The sequence below is a fragment of the Punctularia strigosozonata genome (genome assembly GCF_000264995.1).
Source record: "Punctularia strigosozonata HHB-11173 SS5 unplaced genomic scaffold PUNSTscaffold_4, whole genome shotgun sequence".
In the NCBI taxonomy this organism is placed as follows: Eukaryota; Fungi; Basidiomycota; class Agaricomycetes; order Corticiales; family Punctulariaceae; genus Punctularia; species Punctularia strigosozonata.
In genome coordinates, this window is record NW_006767436.1 from 1,843,494 (window position 1) to 1,865,832 (window position 22,339).

At 54.9% G+C, this 22,339-nt stretch overlaps 11 protein-coding genes across 11 annotated transcripts; 5 read left to right on the top strand and 6 right to left on the bottom strand.

The window, feature by feature from the left end:
- Window positions 1–357: 357 nt before the first annotated feature.
- Window positions 358–809, top strand: PUNSTDRAFT_112642 (uncharacterized protein; the record flags this gene model as incomplete). The annotated part of the gene is made up of 2 exons (XM_007382291.1): window positions 358–690; window positions 744–809. The coding sequence occupies 2 exons, from the start codon at window positions 358–360 to the stop codon at window positions 807–809; spliced, it is 399 nt and encodes a 132-aa protein (XP_007382353.1).
- A 75-nt stretch (window positions 810–884) lies between these two features.
- PUNSTDRAFT_51432 (uncharacterized protein) lies at window positions 885–3,227 on the bottom strand. Its single transcript, XM_007382292.1, has 3 exons — window positions 3,206–3,227; window positions 1,066–3,153; window positions 885–1,008 (listed from the first exon to the last, which is right to left on the bottom strand). Exon 2 carries the CDS (start codon window positions 2,998–3,000, stop codon window positions 1,105–1,107), a length of 1,896 nt encoding a protein of 631 aa, XP_007382354.1. The 5' UTR covers window positions 3,001–3,153; window positions 3,206–3,227; the 3' UTR covers window positions 885–1,008; window positions 1,066–1,104.
- Window positions 3,228–3,894: 667 nt separating this feature from the next.
- On the top strand, window positions 3,895–4,768 carry PUNSTDRAFT_112644 (NAD(P)-binding protein; the record flags this gene model as incomplete). Its single annotated transcript, XM_007382293.1, has 4 exons — window positions 3,895–4,125; window positions 4,181–4,259; window positions 4,313–4,530; window positions 4,592–4,768. The coding sequence occupies 4 exons, from the start codon at window positions 3,895–3,897 to the stop codon at window positions 4,766–4,768; spliced, it is 705 nt and encodes a 234-aa protein (XP_007382355.1).
- A 312-nt stretch (window positions 4,769–5,080) lies between these two features.
- On the bottom strand, window positions 5,081–6,115 carry PUNSTDRAFT_31796 (uncharacterized protein; the record flags this gene model as incomplete). Its single annotated transcript, XM_007382294.1, has 1 exon — window positions 5,081–6,115. A coding segment is annotated over one exon (1,035 nt), but the record flags the coding sequence as incomplete, so codon positions are not given.
- Window positions 6,116–6,816: 701 nt separating this feature from the next.
- PUNSTDRAFT_119711 (RRS1-domain-containing protein) lies at window positions 6,817–8,836 on the bottom strand (the record flags this gene model as incomplete). Its single annotated transcript, XM_007382295.1, has 4 exons — window positions 6,817–7,982; window positions 8,034–8,601; window positions 8,651–8,746; window positions 8,796–8,836. 4 exons carry the CDS (start codon window positions 8,834–8,836, stop codon window positions 7,758–7,760), a joined length of 930 nt encoding a protein of 309 aa, XP_007382357.1. The 3' UTR covers window positions 6,817–7,757.
- Window positions 8,837–9,013: 177 nt separating this feature from the next.
- On the top strand, window positions 9,014–10,222 carry PUNSTDRAFT_119712 (uncharacterized protein). The gene is made up of 6 exons (XM_007382296.1): window positions 9,014–9,143; window positions 9,202–9,326; window positions 9,386–9,661; window positions 9,722–9,792; window positions 9,848–9,958; window positions 10,012–10,222. Exons 2-6 carry the CDS (start codon window positions 9,260–9,262, stop codon window positions 10,018–10,020), a joined length of 534 nt encoding a protein of 177 aa, XP_007382358.1. The 5' UTR covers window positions 9,014–9,143; window positions 9,202–9,259; the 3' UTR covers window positions 10,021–10,222.
- A 221-nt stretch (window positions 10,223–10,443) lies between these two features.
- Window positions 10,444–11,925, top strand: PUNSTDRAFT_112648 (NAD(P)-binding protein; the record flags this gene model as incomplete). Its single annotated transcript, XM_007382297.1, has 9 exons — window positions 10,444–10,755; window positions 10,804–10,833; window positions 10,886–10,903; window positions 10,963–11,027; window positions 11,079–11,297; window positions 11,350–11,434; window positions 11,485–11,715; window positions 11,766–11,824; window positions 11,871–11,925. The coding sequence occupies 9 exons, from the start codon at window positions 10,444–10,446 to the stop codon at window positions 11,923–11,925; spliced, it is 1,074 nt and encodes a 357-aa protein (XP_007382359.1).
- An 836-nt stretch (window positions 11,926–12,761) lies between these two features.
- On the bottom strand, window positions 12,762–13,694 carry PUNSTDRAFT_65137 (kinase-like protein; the record flags this gene model as incomplete). Its single annotated transcript, XM_007382298.1, has 2 exons — window positions 12,762–13,054; window positions 13,109–13,694. Coding segments are annotated over 2 exons (879 nt in total), but the record flags the coding sequence as incomplete, so codon positions are not given.
- A 438-nt stretch (window positions 13,695–14,132) lies between these two features.
- Window positions 14,133–15,239, bottom strand: PUNSTDRAFT_100676 (uncharacterized protein; the record flags this gene model as incomplete). Its single annotated transcript, XM_007382299.1, has 5 exons — window positions 14,133–14,454; window positions 14,506–14,603; window positions 14,663–14,763; window positions 14,813–14,892; window positions 14,943–15,239. The coding sequence occupies 5 exons, from the start codon at window positions 15,237–15,239 to the stop codon at window positions 14,323–14,325; spliced, it is 708 nt and encodes a 235-aa protein (XP_007382361.1). The 3' UTR covers window positions 14,133–14,322.
- A 23-nt stretch (window positions 15,240–15,262) lies between these two features.
- On the bottom strand, window positions 15,263–18,005 carry PUNSTDRAFT_119715 (Dihydroorotase; the record flags this gene model as incomplete). The annotated part of the gene is made up of 8 exons (XM_007382300.1): window positions 15,263–15,801; window positions 15,861–16,237; window positions 16,293–16,767; window positions 16,822–16,954; window positions 17,006–17,085; window positions 17,203–17,622; window positions 17,675–17,834; window positions 17,889–18,005. 6 exons carry the CDS (start codon window positions 18,003–18,005, stop codon window positions 16,628–16,630), a joined length of 1,050 nt encoding a protein of 349 aa, XP_007382362.1. The 3' UTR covers window positions 15,263–15,801; window positions 15,861–16,237; window positions 16,293–16,627.
- A 208-nt stretch (window positions 18,006–18,213) lies between these two features.
- PUNSTDRAFT_142764 (kinesin-domain-containing protein) lies at window positions 18,214–21,634 on the top strand (the record flags this gene model as incomplete). The annotated part of the gene is made up of 4 exons (XM_007382301.1): window positions 18,214–18,244; window positions 18,295–18,662; window positions 18,713–21,426; window positions 21,477–21,634. The coding sequence occupies 3 exons, from the start codon at window positions 18,214–18,216 to the stop codon at window positions 21,398–21,400; spliced, it is 3,087 nt and encodes a 1,028-aa protein (XP_007382363.1). The 3' UTR covers window positions 21,401–21,426; window positions 21,477–21,634.
- Between the last annotated feature and the right edge of the window lie 705 nt (window positions 21,635–22,339).

Genomic DNA, 22,339 nt, shown 5'->3' on the forward strand with positions numbered 1-22,339 from the left:
TACAGGCCGCCCCCCTCACTGAGGGATGAGGACGAGGCGACGGAGGGGGACTGGCTCAACGAAGACACGTTGCAACGCGGTCGGTGCCATCGCCCGAACCGGAACTGGGTCGATCCTCATCCCCCCGCGACCTACCCACCCTACCACCCCGACGACGACGACCGCGACTCCATCGGAGAGACCGAACCCATATCAGACTTTGGACCCGCTGAGGCACATGCTGTCAAGGCCGAGCTAACTGCGTCTTCCAGCCAGAGGAAGCGCCTCAGAACACACGACGAGGACGATCGGTGGCATGTCTCAGCCGGGCCGTCGAACGCGCCACGCGACGCATCCCCCGTCGAAATCCAACCGCCCATGACCGAACGCCTCGTGCGCATGTTCAGTGCAGCGACCGTCGAGCTCGACGATGTGCACCGCTTCGCCAAAGAGAAAGGCATGATATCCGGCACCTTGCACAGGCCAAAGAACCCACCCGCATCGGCCAAGGGCAAGGAGAAGGCGGTGGAGGGAGTGCAGAAGCAGAAGTCGTGGTGGGTCATGGTGGGCAACCGCGAGCCGATAGAGCACATTCTCCAATTGCAACATCGAGACGATGCCGGATTATCCCCTATGCCTACAGCGCCAGGATACTTCCATGAACACACGTATTCCCGTCCCAGTGGTTGCTGGTTCCTTGAGATCACCGGAGTACGTCTTCACCCCTCCTCCATAATTCCAACTAACACTTCATGACTACTCAGGCATGTTGCATAACCGCCGTCTTCGTATGCCTCGCCTTGGCTTACATGCCAGGCCGTGATAACTGATTTTATATGTATTATGTGACCTTATGCCCTTATGCCATCCCTTTTCTTGCTCATCTTATTGGCTTGGGCATCGCTCCGGCACGATCGTGACGACATTGCGTTCCACGCGAGAGTACAAATGCTAACGATGAAGTATTCGTCCGTAATGAGCGTAAAGGTAGGGTCACAATCAGATACATAAATTAGAGCGCAGACATAACTGATGAACCCATGCATCAGGACGGTGGTGCTAGATGCGCATAAGGGAGTGAATACCTCACCGGTCGTGAACACAGCCATGGTCAATAGCTCGATCTCACATACCCCAATCATCAAATCCCCCGTACCCGGGGCGGCCACCGCTTCCCCACGCCTTCCCCGCCATCCTCTCCTCCAACCGCTCCTCCCGGCCTACGCCGGCAAGGCTGGAACTCGCGCTGCTGCCAAGCAACCACGACGTCCACCAGCTGCCGGCAGGCTGGCTCTCCTTTCCCTTTCCCTTTCCCTTCCGTTTCTTCTTCTCCTTGAACTTGATGTCCGGGCCTCCGGGCTTGCTCTGCGCGTAGGACTCGGGAAGTTCGGCGAAGGATATGCGCTTCGGCGTAGAACGGCCCGAGGATGCCGCGCTGGCTGCCCTGGTAGGAAGGATCCCAAACATCGAGTGCGTGGGCGTAAGCGGACTGGGGGTTGGTGGCGCGGAGAGGTTTTCGGGGCGGCGCTTCAATGACGACTGTTTGGGGGGAGATCGTGCTCGGGTAGATGTCATGTGCTGGTTCTTAGTGAGAAGGCGCGAGACCGATGCTGTGGTATTCGATGTGCCAGCCGAGGGAGAGGGAGGCGCGGTGAGCGGCATGAAACGAGGACGGGGTATTCGATTGGGAGAGGTGGATCGCGTGGAGCTAACGGTTAGGGCAGGCGGTTGCGGTTGGGCATCCATGATCTTACGCAGGGACTCGAGTGTCCGATGAGCATGGTGCGTGTCATCGTGATCCGACGACGACTGCGAGGATTGCGAGGAGGGTAGCTCCTCGATCGCGGTCATGATGCGGGGTACCGGAAGAGGTGTCTGATCGGCGCGTTTCGGGGTGACCGACCTCGACCGAGAGGTGCTCGAGTCGGATCCGCGTCGATGGCGGGTAGGCGATGGGGTATTGAGCGAAGACCTGCGGGATGATCTGGAGTCACTTGATATACTGTTTCTACGGAAGACGTTGAAAGTGGAGGATGCGGGTGAAGGGCTCCGTTTGAGGAAGGAGGACAGGACGCTGTGTGCCTTCGGTGTGGATGAGGTCGATGATCGATCGGGCAGGCATGAGGTGGATGCGGTTGAATGTATGTAAGGCCGTGTGGGCGTTGCATCTTGGTTTTTGCACGGACTCGGGTATTTAGAAGGAGATGATCTCAGTCCGAGCGTCGATGGCAGTGCAATCGCTTCGGGATCATCAGTCGAGTTGACATACACCGTCAACGCACGAGGCGCAGGGGAGACAAAATCGTTCCGATCGTGATTAGACAGGGTCAGGGCGGTCGTCTCGGACAATGCGTGTCGACGCGAGTCCATGGACATCCTTGGGCGGTGCCTGCGCTCCCGCAGGGTGGTGGGCATACTCGATGATGTCGGCAAGCTTTGGCTCACCGGCTCGGGCTCCAGTTCCGCGTAGAGCCCTGCCGCCTGTTCCGCCATATCGTCCATATCGTCCATCCAGCTGGCGTACACCTCCCGATTGCGGCTGATACGGGCGGACAACGCGTGCGCACGGGCGTCCAGGCCCGCGTCGGCGGGCAATGGCTCTGGGGCAAGGAGGGTGCTGAGACTGGTCTGCGTCGACATGCTCGACTGCAAGAGCGTGTTCGACATTTCCAGCGCTTGTATACTTCGCTCGAGCAGTGAGTCGAGCTGCGAATCCGCGGGCTTCCTCCGTGGTAATCGGCGGCGTGGCGAGAGCGGGGGACTGTGAACGGACCGAAGGGGGAGATAGACTCGCTGGTGGTTGTCGGAATCCGATTCATCTGCCTCCTCCGCGCTGTCCGGATAGTCTGGGGGCTTATCGGACGGGGGGTCCTCCCAGAGCGTCTGGGGGACGGCCGCGGGCGGAGGGGAGGTGTAGACGGGGAGCGAGAGCGTCGAGGCGCTGGAATCCGTGGACAACCTGAGCGAAGCACGTTTGCGGTGTCGCGGCCGGGGTGGTGAGCGGGTGTATGTCGAGTCCATTGTGGGAAACGCGAGGGGGAGTCAGACGTGGTCAGACGGGCCCGATAACGCCACAGTGAGCGCAGAGGGACGATGCGTCATGCACCAGCTCGTCCGGGGCAAGGACGACGGCACGCTCGAAGTCTATGGCACCGGCTTGCGCAGAGCGTATGCCTGTGGGCGGGAGTCAGTCGCTTTCCATCACCCGCAGAAGGCGCAGACGGACCGGAGCTCCTGGGGCGCGTTTCTGCACTTGGACGGGCGCCTGTGCTGGTGCTGAGGATCACGGACGGGTATCAGACGGTCGTGAAGCGGATCAAGGGATGGCACGGCTCGCGGCACTCGGGCGTCGGGCGCAGTGATCAGGCCTCAGGGAGAGGATGACCGCGGTCTCCCACGCGTCAACGCCCATTCACCCCTGTCGCGCAAGTCTTCGACAGCATTCACAGGAATAATACGCACCACGTCCTGTGGGGCAAGTGAGACAAATCGCAAGTAGTCATATCATATGTCATATCCCAGCGTCAGACATCACTACACATGCACCCGCAACTGCTCGATTTGGGAGATCTCCCGCTGCGACCCACAACAACCTTGCCTGATTCTGGAGATGCAGCACACCCTACCCACTTGACAAAAACGTCAAAAATACACGGATAGCTTCTGGGTTGCCACTCTGCACGCTGCCCATCCGCTGCCAGTTCGTTCTTGTGGATGGTACTTGCACCCACCATTATTCGAAGGCAAGGCCAGCCACGGCGTGCATGGGTCCCGAAAACAAGGTATAAAAAGCCCCATGTCCAGCAGGGGCATTCCACGCACAGCTGCAATCATGCCCCCCCTTGCAAACAAACACATCGTCGTTGTCGGTGGCTCGAGCGGCATTGGCCTCGGTGCGCGGATGATGCTGTGTTCATGCTCGCGAACACGGCGCTCAACCCTTTACCCATAGCCGTTGCGAAGGCATCCCTGGCAGAAGGTGCCTCCGTGACCATTTGCTCCTCTAGCGCCTCCCGACTTGAAGCTGCCGTCGGGAGACTCGGCGGCGGACCAAACGTCCGCGTCGAGGTCATCGACGTCACGAGCGAGACGTCTGTGCAATCGGCCTTCAACAAGATCGGAGCGTTCGACCACCTTGTTTACACCGTACGTAGTCTCTATCAGGCCCGATCCATACGTTGATCATATGAGCACGCACCAGGCTGTCGGAGAAATGGGGGATGGTTTTGACAGGAGAGCTCTGGAAGAGTACATCCCAGTGATGGACATCTTCTTCTGGGGCAAGTACTACCTCGCCGTCACTGTACGCGGCAACCCTGATCCTCGTTGATAGGCATGGTCCGCTGTGTCAAGCACGCGAAAGCATTCGTCAAGGAGTCCATCATCACCACCGCAGGCACCGGTGCCCATAAGCCGATGCCAGGTGGCTTCGCCATCACTTGCGCCATGGGTGGTGCCATCGTAGCGAGCTCTCGCTGCTTCGCTCTGGACTACGCCCCGATCCGCGTGAACTGCGTGACCCCCGGCTTGGTGGACACAGAGCGGTGGGACGTGAGTCTGCCCTCCGCGTCGTCCTGTATTGCACGCTGACATCGTTTGGCCCGGAAATCAGAATAACCCAGCGACGGCCATGTTCAAAGGGTCGATCTTCGAGCACGCTAAGAATACGCTTCCTGTCAAACATGTAGGCACGCCAGAGGAAGTGGCGGAGACCTACCTTTTCTTGATGAAATGCGGCTACATGACGGGCCAGTCTGTGTCCCCGGATGGAGGGAGCTTGATTCTCTGAAACTGCATACGTTGTCTTGAGCTGTAGTCAATCCCACGAGACCCAAGAATAGCATCTTCATTTGCGCGCATCTCCGTGGAGTGCAAGTGCAGCTTCATCAATGTTTGGGAATCGGCTATCTCTTACCGTAACCCGGTACCGTGCATCTTCCCTTGAGAAACGGACGCCGTCACGATTCATGACGTCAGGCGATAAAACATTGAGGTCAAGGCGATTAGCACGACATATGCGGGATTTCCATGTGGGATCGGCACATGCAGTTGGATCGGAACGCTTGGAGTGCAACTACGCACAAGGGGCGAAAGCACGATGCAGGGTGCCAACCATACGAAGATACCTAGCAGGTGATCCAGCCACACCCTTCCCGACAGGCCCTGTAAACTTTGCCAAGTCGCCTTTTTCTAGACCAGCCTCGTATTCAGCGAGATATCTCTCGACTGTCGCCATCTTGAGACCAGTGGTGGCGCATATATACCGGGATGCTTCTGGGTCTTTCAAGCCGCTAAGGAGTTCCTCGACAGGTACTCGGCGGGAAGGATTCTTGACTCCACGGCACAGGTGGTGTGCAAGGACGCCGAGAAATGTCTGTATTCGCCCATTGGCGGTGAGCTTTTCTGGATGAACGAAGTAGCGGTAGGCCCGAGAGACGAAGGAAACCCGAGGATGGCCAACATAAGCCGTCGTCCCAGGATGGGCAAGATCTAAACCTATGCGGGGCGATGTGTAAATTTGTGCGGAGGAGCGCTCTGCGGGGGGTCTTCCTTGCAAGTACAAACGTGGGAAATGCGGGGAGGGGGAGAGCGCCGACGTGTCACCGACCCACTTGTTTTGTACGAGATCAGGTATGGAAGGGGAACCGCTGCCGCGTAAGACCTCGTCCACTAGGAGCGACGGTCCTGATATGAGAGTGGAATCAGAGATTCTCCTGATGGAGCGCAGGAGAACGCCGCCCCGAACGACGGCTGCAGGAGCGGTTCGTGAAGATGCGAAGTAACCGGAAGTCACTGGGCCACCGAACGTAAGGTCCATGCCCTTCCTAGTTCCTCCTCGGTATCCGGTCATCGAGGTCGCAGATCGGCTAGCGTCTTCAGAGCGACGCGGAGAGCGGTGAAAGTACCACCTGCCGCTCGTTGCCTGCTCCTCGGTCGCGTGCGCAAACGGGTCCTCATGGCAGCCGTCCTTGCGAAGGTAGAGTTCGAGTTCAATGACTTCGTATTTATCCTGCGCACTGCCCGTACTGTCCAATACGAGGTAGTAGTCGCGTAGAAGGGCCGAAGCGATCAAATCGAAACGCGAGGACAGGTCCGAAAAGGTATCGAATTTAGTGAGATCCAACAATTGTGGCAGAGATTCTTGCTGGGCGATTGACCTCGGGAATGCGTTTCGAGGGCGCTTTTCCCGAGGTGGATCGTGGCCTGTTGCAGCCGGAGACGACGGTCTCTTCATGAGATTCCTGTTCCAGGAAGTTGTGGACGCCTCTCGCAGAACGCTCCGGCTTGGTCAGCGCCACCGTGAAGAGTCAGCACGAGGCGCCGAAGGGGCCAACAGGCGCCTTGCTTCCACCCACAACCAGCACCTTGGTCATCGCCCCCGCAAATCCACAGGAATTCGACCACAGATCCTGAAGGACGCGCAATCGGTAGGCTTGTCCGGTATATCCACTGACCCATGCCAGATGCTATGTAATTTCCTCCTTTCAGGCAGTTTTGCCACCTCGAGCAGCTTGCTGCACAGAAGGGCACTCCCCGCCCCCGCTGACACCCGGCGCCAGCCATGGCTTACTCGCAACCCTTCCCGCTTGCACAAACTCAGCTTCAGGAGAAGGTTTCGGCGCCCGCTTTCGGCCCGGACCTCGCTGTTCGTCTTATCTGTCCCGAGTGCAGAGATCCGAACCCGAACATCGTCGAAGAGTTTAGCAGCGGCGACCTGGTTTGCGGAACCTGTGGGCTGGTGCTGGGTGATCGTGTGGTTGACACGCGGAGCGAATGGCGTGTATGTCATTCCATATTTCTGAGAGTGATGTCGTTGACCGCGTGAGCGTTCTCCAGACATTCGCCAACGACGAGGGTGACGACCCATCGCGTGTCGGAGCAGCTTCAGATCCTCTGATGGACGGCATCGAGCAACTTGATACCGTCATTTCCTTCCGCGACGGCGGTTCCGGGGTTGCCAGAGAGTTGCAGCGCGCTGCATCCCGGTCCCAGTCCTCCCGCTCTGAACGAAACATACTGTCCGCGTTTCGTGAGATTTCGACACTATGCGATGCATTTACCCTGCCGAAGACCATAAGCGACATCGCGAAGCAGCTTTACAAACGTTCGGACGAAGAAAAGCTTTTACGCGGCAAACCCTTTGAAGCCGTCGTGGCAGCATGTATCTTCATCGCATGTCGACAGGCACGCGTGCCTCGAACCTTCCGCGAAATTTGCAACCTCACGAAGGTGCCAAAAAAGGCGCTCGGGCAGTGTTACAAGACGCTGGAGCAGGCTTTCAATCTGAATTCCGGTGCGACGGCGCAGAACTCGTTGGCTCCAGGAAAGATTCCTGGACCCGAAGACCTGCTCATACGGTTTTGCAACCACCTCGATCTTCCTCCCAACGTCCAGCACGTTTGCCGCGAAGTCATCGTCGAAGCGAGCAAGCACGGCATTGCCGCCGGCAGGAGCCCTGTGTCTATTGCGGGCGGCGCGATCTACTTCACATCGCATCTGTTAGGCAAGGGGAAGACAGCGAAGGACATCAGCACCGTTGCTGGCGTGAGCGAAGGAACTATCAGGCTCGTGTACAAGCTATATTATGCGAGCCGAGATCGATTAGTGAAGAAGGAGTGGATTGAGGAAGGCAAGGCAAGGATGGACCGTCTTCCTGTCGAGAATACACTCAAGTAGAACCGACTTGTGTATAGCCCGATACGGGCAGTCGCATGTGTAGCATGTAACCATATATGAATCATGTCATACCGAAGAAGCCCGCGTAGGTCACCAGGAGATCACCGTTTGCCCTTCCGTGGTCCTTTCGCTTGTTGTCTTCCAAGTGCCGCGCCGCCTTGTCCTTTGCTAGCGAATCGGACGGCTTTGCGGACGTTAAGTACGTCAGATCCTCCGCTGTCGGTTTCGTCTTTTCGAGTTTTCTTCCTGGCGTCGCTGTCCAGTTTTGATAGCAACGCCAATGATGCCTTTTTCTCCTCTGCAGCGGAGGACTCGGTGGGAGTAAACTACGGAACAACAAGTCAGCATGATACACGTGGATGTGAACGCAAGCGTACCTTCCGCTTGACCCCCTTCAGCTTCTTCTCTCCCTCAAGCGTCTTATCGAAGCGGCCCAAGCTTGCGGTGCTTATCCTCGTGGTCGCTAGAGTGCGGTCTATATCCACTTTCCTCTTCTCTTTTTCACCCACACCCTGTGCCCTTGCCATATTCTGCAGTTTTTGTTTTTCGTTCTTGGCCACCCTCGCCTTTCTTGCGTCTCTAGCGACCTTGGCAGGATTATGTTCCACGTCCGCGTTGGCGGGAACCTCGGTCGCCCACTGAGTCTCCTTCTCCTTGTTTTTCCCATCACGACCCCAGCGATTGACCCATTCTTGCTTCTCCTCGTCCCAAACAACCTTATCCTTGCGTTTCTTCTGGATACCCTTCGCTTTAGCGAACTGTTCCCACTTGGTCGGTGGCTTCGGTTTGGGTAACGGCTTAGCGCGAGGAAGCTGTGTTGTCGCGGGTGGTAGTTGCGCAACAGGGCCGTCCGGCGAACTCGATGTGGGTAACGAGAACAACGCGCCGAGTAAGGCTTGCACGCCATCGCGTGCTACGGACTGTAGGTAGTCCTCGACGCTGGAGCTGGTGGGATGGTGAACTTCAGCGCAAGTGTGATACAGGAGGTACTGACTTGTAATCTTCGGCGTCGACGGGGTTCAAGTCGGTCACTGTGAGGAGGCCTGCGTCTACGTCGAGAGGAACCTCCTTCTCCACAGCCGTGGACCTCCTGCGATGTTCATGAGCCTCTGCATCGCCGACGATGGACACAACCTCACTCTTTTGATTTTTGCGAGGCAAGGATATCGGACACGTCCATGTTTAGGACGGACGTCGACGGGATTAAGGATGCGCAGAGTATTCGAGTTCAGAAAACTGGCCGCCGTCCAATCAAGCGGCTTAGCGGAAGCTTCTTCCCACGACTATAGCTGCCCTGAATAGACCGATCTCGTTCAGAGGCCACTGCCGCTCACTCCACTAAGCTGCGAGACCATGCCCGACCCCGTCCAAGTTATCGAGGATTCCCCACACCATCCTCCGCTCCCTAGGTCGGCTTCGAATCCGAAGCCGAAGGGTATCTTGAAGAACCCACTGCCTTCCCCCGCGATTGCGCAGACCGGAGGACAGTTCGTACCACCTACCTCCGATCCCTCGTGATCGCTGCACTAATGGTCGATCTAACAGCAGCCTACAATGGGACGAGGAGAACCTAGCCCTAACAGAGATCCAGAAGGATAGTTTGATGAAGATTACAGAGCCCAAGACACCTTTCGTACGATATAACGCCGAAACCGACACCGTAGAGGGAGGTAAGTGTCCTGGATTGATCTCGTTGTGCCCCCTGGCATCCAATGCTTTGTTTGATCAGATATTCCCGACCTGGATCTTTATGGGCGATACAAATACCCGAATTCGCCTGGCGCCAGTACACAATCGCCCACGTCAGAGGAGCCCGAGACGTCCTCGCGGCGAACGTCTTTATCCAGCAATGGACAACGACCCTCGTTGTCCAACAGATCAGGGAGCGCAAGCTCCAGTAGGAGCACCAGTTTCAATCTCCCAGACGAAGCTCGGCGAGGAATCAGAGCGGACCGAAGAGAGCGTGGTGAGGAGGTTGAAGAGGACGAGATGATGGACGAGGAAGGTATGCTCATCATGTTTACGTTCCCATTCCTTACGTGCTGCTCACCACGCCTTGCTATAGCTGCTGCCAAGCACGCCGAGTTTGTGAGAGCCAGGGGCAGGCACTATTCCAACGAGGCCGAGGCCATGAAGGTGAGTAGTATCGATATGCCGTGTAATCATCCTCCGTGACATATCGCCGCCGCAGAGGGCGCAACAACTCATGGAAGAGGAGGACTTGGACGAGGACTCCTCTGTCGCTGATGCCCAGAGCGATGTTGTTTCTATGGAGGAAGATGCGGATAACCGTGAAACCCATGTGATTGGTCACCTTGCTTTGAGCATAAACAGGATATTAACGTGAGCCAGCAGCGTCGATGAGTTCGTTTCCCGGGTTCCGGGGGAAGCGCCATGGTATAATTAACCGCTTGATGAGACCGTCCGCTTGCATCAGCTTTGCTCCCACCTCAGCTGTGCTCTCACCAAGCCGCATGTATTCATATAGGCCTCGATCGCTTGCGTCGTTTAGTATGTACTCGAACCCACTGCTGGATGCACACAGGCAAGACGGAGTGTCGACTTCAAGCGAGATTAGATGCACCGGCGCTTTCTGCCGGATAAGCCGTATACGCGTTTCAACTAGGTAACCGTAAACTCGCAAATTATCACCTTGTCTATTCGTTAGTTCGCTCACCGGTGCTCTGTGCCGCCGGATCAGCATCGAGTCGGGATTAACCAACTTCGACTTGGACCAACTAGCTCTCCTTGCTACGCTTTCGTTTACTGCGAGCATCGACCCGAATAATGGCGGATAGCTCGGGCAAGGGTATTCTGCTGAAAAGCGACCAGATCGCCAACGTTCACCGCGACGAGATTCAGACTATCCTCAAAACACGCTCCAGTTCGCCGAAGCTTGTCGGGATTCTTTCGACGTCTGCAGCACCCAGCCGATTCTACGCCGAGTTCACCCAGAAGCAATGCAATGCGCTTGGAATCATCTTTGAGTTACGGAAAACGGGAGCAGCGCTGGGTCTCGAAGAAGGTGCTGGAGAGGGAGATGGCGTCGAGGAAGCGATCATCGAAGCGAACGATGATCCCACCGTCGATGGTATCATGGTAGGCATCTCTTACCGTGATGTACGAATCACTTATCGCTCGACGAAGGTATATTATCCTGTATTCGGCGTTCAGCAGGTCCGTCTTCCTACCTTAATCCCATATATCGTGGACCGACACCTCTGTATAGGACCACTACCTTCAGCAAGTTGAGCGCAACCCCAGCTTGCCTCTCATGCTCTCGGGCTTACATGAGAGACTCGGTAGATTGTATCGCCTCTGAAAGACGTAGAGGGTTTGAATTTCAAGTTCCATTACAACCTTTATCACAAGTAATCCCTCGTTGTTGTGAAGCCCATGGTTGATTACTGACCGTGCACTAGCATCCGCTTCATACGACCGAGCTCCCTAACTTCGGCTCTTCCTCCCGCGGATGCTCCTCATAATGCAAAGGATGACAATCCACCCCCTGGGACGGTCAAATCCATTCTCCCTTGCACGCCACTGGCCGTTGTGAAATGTCTTGAAAGCACGGGGGTATATAACAAAATACTGCCTTACGGTGACAGGGCGTATGGCAAGACTGTGACTGTTATCAACCGGTATGTGTCGGAGTTCACATTCACCTACATAAACATAATATGAGTAACATAGATCTGAAGTGGTCGGTCGTCCCCTTGCGGCTTTACTAGCAAACGATGGCGCTCGTGTATTCTCTGTCGATATAGATTCTATACAGGTCGGTACATCTGTCGTCCTCGGAACAGTCATCGTGTAATCTTCGTGCAGGAGTACACCAAGCGACCGAAGTCAAGCGGTCCTGAACCGAGCCGGTATCATCCGCGGCACGTCGTGCACCCCTGTCCAATGAAACTCGAACAATGTCTAGCGCTATCGGACGTCGTGGTTTCCGCAGTACCTAACCCTGATTACAAAGTACAGACAGAATGGCTCAAGGATGGCTGCATCTGCGTTAACGTAGCAGCAGACAAGAATTTTGAAAAAGATGTCCGAGACAAGGTACGGCTGATCGCGGGAATGCGACTGTAGATGTAACTGACTCAAGCAAGGCTTCCATATACCTGCCAACGATCGGCAAAGTGACGATCATGATGCTTTTGCGAAACTTGTACGCGACTAACCGACCCTTTACCTCCATAGCTAACTGCGCATAGGTTACGACTGCAACAATATCAGGAATCTATGCAAACACTTCAGACGACGTCATGATGTTAAAATATAGCAAGCGGTGAGGCGTGTAGATCTGGAAAGCAATATCATTTCCGCTATGGACGCAAAGTCCGTATATGCTACATTAAGCTGCGTGCAACGAAAGCAAGTAGATAACATCACGAAGCAAGATAAAGTCCGTCGTTTGCGGTTCCAGGACCAGCCGGAATGGACTGAAACTGCCCCCGCACCTTCAAGTCCTCCTCATCTGCCGCATCACCGATCACAAAGACAGGTACCTCTACGATGGGTTTGATGGGAAGAGTCTCCGGCGTGGCGAGCACTTCGCTCTCGTCGGTTGTGACGGATGAATCAGCGACATCTCCATGGATGTCCACAGACCGCGCTTGTAAATCATGCGAATGGTCTTCCCCTGCGCGCAAGAACCCTTCGTGATATCCACGATCCGAGCTGCCGCCTGCGACAACCCAAGAGCTCGATGCACCGGACGAATAAGAAAGCTTGCGCCGCCTGGCAGCCTGGCGGCAGGCTGCTACGGAACAGTCGGTGCTTGAACAGAGTACGTTGGTCGATGGTGTCTTCCTTCGCATCACCTGCTTGACAGCGTCGGGTTGCCCAGCGCATTCATCTGAGGAACTCGACGATTGCCAGCAAGCCGCGTGAAGACGTTCGTCGATGATCTTCCATAGACGGGCTTCGGCCGAGCATGGTGGCGCGAAGTTTGAACTGTCGCTGTCGCACGGTGGGTTACTGCGAGTAGCCAGCACCCTCCTCACTACTGAATTGCGGAAACCGTCCACAATGGGCGACGACGAGAGCTTGGCCTCCTGATGCTCTTGTTCAGAATTGGTAGCTACCGGAGCATCTGTGTCGAAGAAGGTATGAACGCGCTTGATTTCTTCCTTGAGCTCTTCAAGCGTGATGCGTCGATGCGGAGTTGGGTCAAGCATGCGACAGATGATTTTCTCGGCCTCCTCGGAGATGGGCAAGTGCATACGGAGCCACTTCGGGTTCTGGACGAAGGCCTCAAAACAACCGTCCGACATGGAAGCTCGCGCCCAGGGTGCGCGTCCGGATATGATGTTGATGAGGACGATCCCAAGGGACCAGATATCACTGTGTTTGGTGGAATACGCTCGGATGTCGACGACATCATGATGTAGACATTCTATGGTGAGGCGATTAGACTTCGACAAGTTTGGTACAATATGTCGAACGTTACCTGGACTCTGATAATAGGATGTTCCGCACCCGAATTGGCGTGATATAGGACGCCGCGTCGCCAACCCGAAGTCGGCGACGACGATGTGGCTCAAGTCGGAGGAGCATAGGATATTATCCGCTTTTATGTCTCGATGGAATACGGAGTTGTTGTGGCAAAACTCGACCGCTTCCAAGATCTGGAGGAAGGCCGATTTTAAGAGAGCATCGTTCCCGAAGAAGACGCTTTCGGATCCCATGAAGATGTGGTTATATAGGTCTCCTCCTTCCCAGAAATCGCATACGATGTAGACCAAATCTTCATCCTCGAGCACCTCGTGGATCGTTAGGATATTAGGATGCGAGTGGACTCGGCGTTGCACGTCGATCTCGCGGATATTGAAGGTCTTTTTGCAGTCGTGAGCTTCGTTGCGGAGCATGCATTTGACGGCGAATGTTCTTCGAGTCGCAAACGCATCGGCCGAGTCCAGCTCGAGGGCGCGGTAGACGACGCCGTACGAACCCGAGCCAAGCTTTTCCAGAAGCTGGATCCGGTTGTCGAGGACGCGGAGAGAGAGGTCGGGGATGAACTCGTGTGCGCGGGGCATGGCGAAGAGTAGGCGACGACGAAATATGGCTTGGGTAGTGAGTGGTGTTCGGGTTGTGGATTGTAGATGATGTTGATTTCCTCAGGGAAAGGAAACCCACATATTTATACTGTCACCGTCGCACCGTTGATCACATCCGCTAGTGAGGATGTAAGGTAGCAGTGATCCCGACGCGATCGATGCGCCAATTCCGAGGACAGGCGTCCGAGCTGGCTCGGGCATGGCGGCAGCGGATATACCGTAGACTGAGTACTTCATTCCGCCTGAGGCGGAATGAAGTACTCAGTCTACGGTATATCCGCTGCCGCTGCTTACCGGGTTCGTTCCGGCCTCCCAGTGATCATGGTCTGACGTATTATGTCAGCAGCCGTCAACACAAGGATCAATAGTCACCGTAGTTCAACAATACAAATCTCAACTCTGTTCAGTGACTTTAGGCATTTCGATACTTTGACGACCAATGGCGATGTCGGCGTTCTACATGATCGAGTTTCGCTTGCCCGGACGTGGTGGCGTCGATGACGATAACAGCCCGGCTTCAATGTAGGTGCACCTCACCGATACCAGCGAAATCACAATTATATGGGTATGTGCGGCTTCGGCGGGCGTTTGACCTGACGACGCGAATTCATTCTCCTCGTATTCTTTTCTGACGTGAGTTCATCTGGGTCTCGACGTTGCTCCAATCTTCCTCATCCGATAACGGCCTCGCGACCGTACCGTCCGTGTATAATTTAGGTTGTCGAGTTATTTCCGGCAACTGCAGGTGTATGAGTGGACGGACAGTGGTTCCCGGGATGGCCAGGTTCACCTGCTCGAGAAAAACTCTTGCAACGATATTTCCGGTGTCGAGGATATTCGAACGTTCCAAGTAGCCTTGAGCGTCTCTGAGGAGAGACTCCTTTCGATCTATAGTGCCGATAATCAAGAGCGAGTCGAACGATCTACGACAGTAGAGATCAACGTACTGATATCTCCTGGGAAGTTGATTTGTGCTAGGTACAGAGCCAGCATGCCTGCGTAGAGATGCAGTACGGCATTGTCATGAAACGGGAATGACGGTAGATAACTGTCCTCTGCTTTAGCTTGTTACTTGAAGGACAGGCAAGGACTCTCACAATTCCAAGTCATTGAGAGCCGTGCGATGTTGCCCACTGCGTATCTGTCGTACAATAATCTCGCGCAGAATAGTTTCACGCTTCGAGACAATCAGAATATGGTCGCATGCAACGAAAGAATGGACCGCACAATGTTCGGATTTTGTCGCATCATGGATTTCAGAAGAGCTATCGCGTTTGCACACTGATCGTTGATCATGTCTTCTTGGTGGTCGCATATATGTAGTGCTATCATCCACATCGTTTTCCAATCAAATTCCTTGCATCGGATGAGTATCGCCCATGCCCTTCGGGCGCGATCCAAGTGGTTGCGCTGGATAGACAATTGCAGAATATCATATAAGCGTCTTATATGAGTTCGGCGAGTAGTGGAAGGCTGTTTATCCCCGAATGACGCAAAGAGGAAGTCGTGGTCGAGTGCAAACATTTATCGCTCAGAACCACGACCGTCAAATTTCGCTAGCCCTCGTTACGTCTCCTATCTCCCATCTATCACCTACAACTCGAATCATGGACGATGGCCTCGGTCTTGGCCCGGACGTTTGGGGGACGCCCGCGGAAGCCACAACGCTGCCTCCGCCTTCGTCCATCGCCGAATCTTCGACGGCGGGCCCGGGTGATCCTGATGACGGCTTTCAGGGCTTCAATGACTTCGGTGGCTCTGCGCCGACCGATGCGTCGAACGATGCTCTCGAAGATGAATTCGCAGACTTCGGCGACTTCGGTGAAGCGGAGAACATAGGGCCATCGTCCGACTTCGGTGTAGGGCAAGACTTCGAGGAAGACGTATCGTTAGCAAATCCATTCATCTCCACACAGACATGGGAACCGTTACGGTTGTATCCTCGACCGTCTCGAGATCACCTCCAAGAACAGGTTGAAGGGCTTGTGTCGCTTTTGTGGGCGGATGAAGACATCGCTGGAGCTATGACCGACGACGACATCCGCCAAGTCGAAGGTCTGAAGCAAATACTCGTAACACCCGAGAGGTACTTTTTCTTCCATTCTTCCCGTCAGGGTTTTCATACCGAGCATCAGACCTGTCTAGCCGAACTCTATACGAAATACTATTCTCTCAACCTCCAGCCACCCAACCGGTGAATTGGACCCGATCCCGCATACGAAGGCAATACTTGATTTCTTTGGGGATTCCCGTCAATCTCGACGAGGTACTCCCACGGGCGAACAGCAAGCCGCTGCCTGCACTGCAAATAAGTACACGACCGATGTCAGCCCCACCGACAGCGAGAAATGGTGTCTCTCAGAGTAACGGGCACGCAGCCTCAGCAAGCAACTCTAGAACTGGGACGCCACGTTCCGGCACCCCTCAACCAGGTCGGGGAGATACTGCCACTAGACTCGGCTTAGGGCCGAAGCCAGAGCTTGATGAGGTGAAGGTGACAGAGTTGCTGGAGACGAACCCAGGTACGACCTCGTTGGTGTCATTGGAGATTGTGACAACTTATCGCATTCCGGTCAGAATCATTAACACTCGTTCCGCTCCCGAAACTGGAGGCTCAGCTTGCTGAATTGCGCAAGCAAACTGCGAGTGCTTCAGCTGTTCTGACTTGGCTGTTGCAGACACGCGATGCGCTACAACAGGATTCGGAGACCTATAACAAACTCATTGGCGAACTCATTGGAGAAGCGCAGAAAGCCAAAGGCCCCGCGAAAGGCAGGGCACCGTCTCGACGAGGAACAGGTGGATAAAGGATAACGAATAGCCTGAAGCCGCGATGTTCACGTCTGTAACTCTGTCAATTAGTTAGGCTGTCATATCATCTACGCACTTGCTACGGCTTGTTATAAGACACTCTACACATCTGCTAGGGCCCAGCTTATACTTTTCCCCGCCCAGAAAGGGGTGACACTCTCCTCGCCCAGCGACCATCTTTCGTCGATAAGTTGGCCAGTTGTTTTACGCAGGACGACTACATTCCGCGCGTCGCCAACATCTAGACACCAGGAACGTCGTTAACTAACGCGTGAATCAGAGAAGCCGGCTGTACCTGGTCTACGCTCGTAAAATTGTCGACCAAACGTGCTGACGAAGCCTTCCAGTTTGTCTAATGCTCCAAAGGACTCGAGAAGGTGGGCAGTAAGGGGAAGCAAGATAGGCGATGTATACACGCCTGCTGCGCACTACGTGGGCTCCATAAGCCGTGTACAACAATCACTGATGCGGGACCTTACGCCTTGGGATGATGTTGATGTAGACTTGGTATGGGGAGGATGAGGGGCAGAATCCGAGCCCAAGAAAAATCGTGGATGACCTGCAAGATGTTGTGATCAATGAGCTATCGTCGTAGCATGTTTTCGTCGGGTTCACAACGACAACAAGTATGACTGGTTGCCCATGGTATGGCGAATTGGATCAGGGGCAGCCCTACCTTCTTTAATAACGTCGCGAAGAGCCTGTCGGTCATCAGGAAACTTCGCGACAGGTTTACAGTAGTTCCAGCCCTGTCCTGCCCAATCGTCCACCGTCAGCGCAAGATGGTGCGCCGTGATCGTGCATGCAACAGTATCTCCCAAGCTCTTGACACACTCCACACTCGCGCGAGTGGTCGCATGCTCAAGCACAATGCGTAACTTCGGGAACGTCGCATGCAGCTTGCGGAGATGCGGGAGAAAGGCCGGCTCCGCGTTGATAACGCAGATATTAGTGGAGACATTCGAGGGTATTTCTCCGTGCAAATTAAGAACCATGTCCACGTCTTGCATGGCAGCAAATACCGGGTAGTAAGTCTCGTATGACTCGATACCGCCGTCCGAATTGGTTGTTACACCGCGCGGATACGATTTGACTCCTGATAAGCCTCTGGTCAGTGGTACACTCACCGAACCGGCAGCGGTATTTGCCTACGATTCCCGCAGCAGCAGCCTTGCGGACTTCTTCTGGAGTCAAATCCGGCGACAGATAAAGTGTCATCAGAAATTCCACATTTGGTTCGATCTTCTCAAGCTCTGCCCTGTAAGCCAAAGCCTGGTAGGTGGTGGTAATAGGCGGTTTCAAGTTGGGCTACGGGTATAATCAGGGATCAGGAGGCTGGCCATGTCTTGCGAAGGGCTGCACCATAACGTAGGCGAGATTGAAGCCCCCTTTTCGTACGTGAGGGGTGACGAGTCTAGACATCTGCCCTTGTCGTAGATGGACGTGAAAGTCAGCGGGGGCATGAACTGATATTTCCATCGACTGATGGTGTAAATGAGTGGGTGTAATTGTATGAAGGCTTTGACCAAAGCTGCGAACTTTTTATCGACCGCTGCATAGCCACCAGTGAACCACGACATGGGGTTAGGGCAACGCGATCACCTGATTAGACACGGCCAAGGTTGACTTCGGGTTTTGCAGCTTCACATTCATAACTTGTCACTGACGTTGGTCGGACCCCTCTAGCATGGTTGCCGCCGGATCTATCACCGTTGCGGGTACGCATTCCGTATCATCCGGTACTGCAAGGTTTCATGCCCCTTTCCAGTTCGAGTCCGCCCGCCCAACGCCTGGGAGGCAGCCCGTCTACCAGAGCCAGTCTACGACCAGTCCATTCGAGGAGATGGAACTCTTTCTGCCCCTGGCCCGTCCAAGCACTCTTCCGCTCTCAGAGATATTGTTCAAATTGTCGATGATCGGATCCTTTGCTTCGATCCCCGCGACCCTGATGCTTCCAGGTCATTCTGCGAACGTGGCTTCCTGCCTCCCGGAACGAAGCGATACAAAGATAAACGTTTCATGTTCGACAAAGTCTTCAACAACGAAGCCTCACAGACGGACGTTTACGAAGCAACAGCTAAACCTCTCCTAACTCCCTTACTGAACGGCTTCAACGCCACCATCTTCGCTTACGGAGTACGTGCTCACTTGACTCGCACGACGGCTGTACTGATTCAACCATATAGGCGACCGGCTGCGGGAAAACGCACACTATTAGTGGAACCGAAGCAGACCCGGGGATCATATATTTGACAATGGCCGACCTGTTCCAACGCATCGAAGACCGTAGGGACGACTACAATGTGGAGGTCATCGTTACCTTTCTCGAGATTTACAACGAAGAGATCCGGGATCTCCTTGCCGACAACTCCGATCGACCTGCTCCTCGAGGCGGCCTTCAAATCCGCGAGGATAAGACTGTCAAAGTAGCGGGTTTAGTCGAGCTCAAACCCAGGACAGCCGAAGAAGTCAAGGAGATAGTTCTGCAAGGGAATCTCCGCAGAACCCAGAGTCCCACTCATGCCAACGAAACATCTTCACGATCCCATGCCGTGCTTCAGATTCACGTCACACAATGGCCCAGGACAGCAGCCTTGACAGAGGAACGTACAATGGGTACCTTGTCAATTATTGATCTTGCAGGAAGTGAACGCGCTGCAGCAACAACCAACATGGGTCAGCGCATGGTAGAGGGTGCTAACATCAACAAGTCCTTACTGGCGTTGGGCAACTGCATCAACGCGTTATGTGAAAGCGGAGGTGCCACCCGTCACGTACCGTACCGCAACTCCAAGCTTACGCGACTGCTCAAATTCTCCTTGGGGGGAAATTGCAAAACCGTGATGATAGTATGCGTCGCTCCAACATCCAACCATTTCGACGACACACATAACACGCTGCTCTACGCCGACCGCGCAACGAAGATCAAGACCAAGGTCGTCACACGTAATGTCGTTAACGTCGACCGACACGTTGGTCAATACGTGGAGGCGATCAATAGGCTGAACATAGAAGTGGCTGAACTTAAGGCGAGGCTTGCTGGAAAACGCGATGCGGAGGCAGAAGTTGCGAGGAGGAGGTCCGTGGAGGCGAAGGCAGAAGTCGAGCGCGCAAAGGCCGACATAATGAACAAAGCGAATCAAACACGGACCTCAATCGTTGACGGGGCTGGTTGTTCTGGACGGCTCGCAGCGGCGTCTATCCGGTTGGAAGTCACTCGTTCGAGGCTGGCTCAGCTTGATGCCATGGGCCCCGGGCCCCTTGCGGCGGATCTGGAGCTTGAGCGAGAACTGCTGCGCGGACTCGCCGGTCCGGAGGAGGAGATGCTCAAGCCTGGTTCAGCGCTGAACGTACGATTGCAGCGATCGACGAACTCCGGAAATCTATTCGATGCTATGCTTAAGGCCGTCACGGAGCGCAAGTCAGATAAGCTTGACGAAGCGAGCGTGGAGAATGTGAAGTTAGACGCCCGGTGGCGCAAATCCGAGCTGGAGCGGATCAAGGCGGACGCGGAACGCGACGCGCTTCGAGACGCGCTTATCGGTCAGGCGCAAATGGTGGTCAATCTTGTCGGGATGATGGGAAGGTGTACGGTCATGTTGGGAGAGGCAAGTCGCGCATTAGGGTTGGCTGCCGCAAACAACGTGGACGATCTGGGTGCTACCCTGAAGTCCCTTGGAGCGAAGCTTGGCGTTGTAGCGGAGAGTAACGACGAGGCGTTCAAGCACCTGGTTGGGGTGTCTTCCGCGGCATACGCTGCTAACGCGGCTGGTAGCATCGATAGCTTCCATGGTCATGCAACCACGCTCTCTCGACCGACGCCGGGTATCTCTGCCCCTTCCTCGCTGAAGCCCAAAGGCACAAGGCGTTCGTCCCAGGGTTTAGCAGTCGGCTCTCCCGCGCGGAAGTTGCACAGAAGCTCGCCACGGAAGGGCCGGGCAAGTTTGACCGGCGCTCATGCACCTCACTCGCGGCGGGTGTCGTCCTCCGAGGTGAAGAAGAAGAGTGTCCAGTGGAAGGACGAAGCTGGTCAGGGTAGTTTGGACGATGGAGGTGGTAATCCCTTTCAGATCAGCACCATTCCGGACGTTTCTGTGATCGCCTCCAGTCCACTTCCTGACGACTCTGGAACTGGTTTACGTCGGCCTGCATCAGTCGCTGGTTCTGAAAGTGAATGGGAGGACGAGAGGACCGATGACAGTGTTCATGCGAGCTTCAGTGGCTTTAGTAGCCGTCAGGATTCGCTCTCTGGGTCAACATTACCACTCCCCAGTGCGAGTCACCAGAGGACAAGTCGCCTTGGCTCCGCGTACCTTAAATCACGGGGATCGACGTTAAGCAGTCTAGCCGAAGTCGAGGGAGAAAATGGCACGCCCATGCGCCCATCGCCATTATCAGACCTCAGCCTGAACCGGATGCGCGGGTCAGCAGAGAGCAGCAATAGTTCTAGCAGCTCCGAAGGTCCTAGCACACTACATGTCCCCAAAGGTCGGGAGAGGCACGCAATCACGCCTGCCAAACGCGCTCCCGCGATGCCAAGGGTGGTCGGATCTGCTGCCAAGTCTGGCCGACGACGCTCAAACATCGGTCCCCTCCGTCACGAGAAGCAGAGGAGACGTTCAAGCCAGATTCCCCAGCTTTCTCCGAGGGCTAGCCTTGAAGGGAATACCAGCCTGAGCGTCGACCTTGGTTCCGTTTCCACCAGCGGTGCCGCGAAGAGGGTCATAATCGATGGCATGCGGAGTCCGCCGAAGAGGGCGAAGAGGATGAGTGTGCTCGGTGCGGCCTCCAAGGCGTTGAAACCGAGAACTGTTGGCAACTCGCCCATGGCGGATCCCAACCTCAGCCTCGGGCCTAAACCGACTTGGCGATGAAGTTTGGTCGTCATTTCTCGGAGAATGTAAGTCATGCCCTTCGTCCATAGAGCGACGAATAATGATTGTTGGCCAGTAGGCGATTTTCTGGGCAGGGTTCTGTTAGACCGGATCTGCAATCCTCATCGGGATGAATTGGAATAGGGCACCTCGTGATGCTCCGCTTTGTGCACCACTGTTTTGTCATACCTAATCGTCTACCTTGTAGAACTAGTTGATACCCCTATGTGAACGATCTGTATTGGATTTGGCAGCAACTTTCCGCAAGAGCAGGAGTGGCTCTCATTCACAACGTTTAACCCTCACACATTCTCATGATTTCCCAAAACGGAATGCGTGCGGGGTTAAGTCTGAGCTGCGACGTGTTGAACCATGCACGAGGCTGCGAATTCAGACGTTCTTATCCTTCGCTCATACTGACTGACGACTATATACCGGTTCGACGTAAACAATCACTTAGGCTATCATCTTGATCTATTTCATGAACTGACGTTACGTACGGAGTACCGTAACCACGTCACCGATACGCAAAGTCCCTGTCATGGCCAAAAAGCAAAAGGGAAAACAGAAAGCACCGTCGCCTACGTCTGCCCCAGCTCCCATACAGAGCAATGCCTTCAATACCATTACGACTATTAACGAAGTTAGTGAAACGGCGGAGTCTATTGGAAACGTAGCAGCCCCTACAAACCCTTCGGCGCCTACAGCCGCAGTTACCACGCAGCACAGGCGTGTTCATATCCAGGAAGAAGGCGACGGTGCATGCACTCCTTGCCTATCAACTACATATGCTGACATGGCTGATATCCTCTCCTCGAACCCAATTGATACCCATGAATGAAGTTCACGAGGACGAGGACGAAGAAGAATGGGCGGAGGAGGAATACGACGAGCCCGATGAGCACACGGGATGGAGGCAAGGTTTGGAGGGGACCGTTG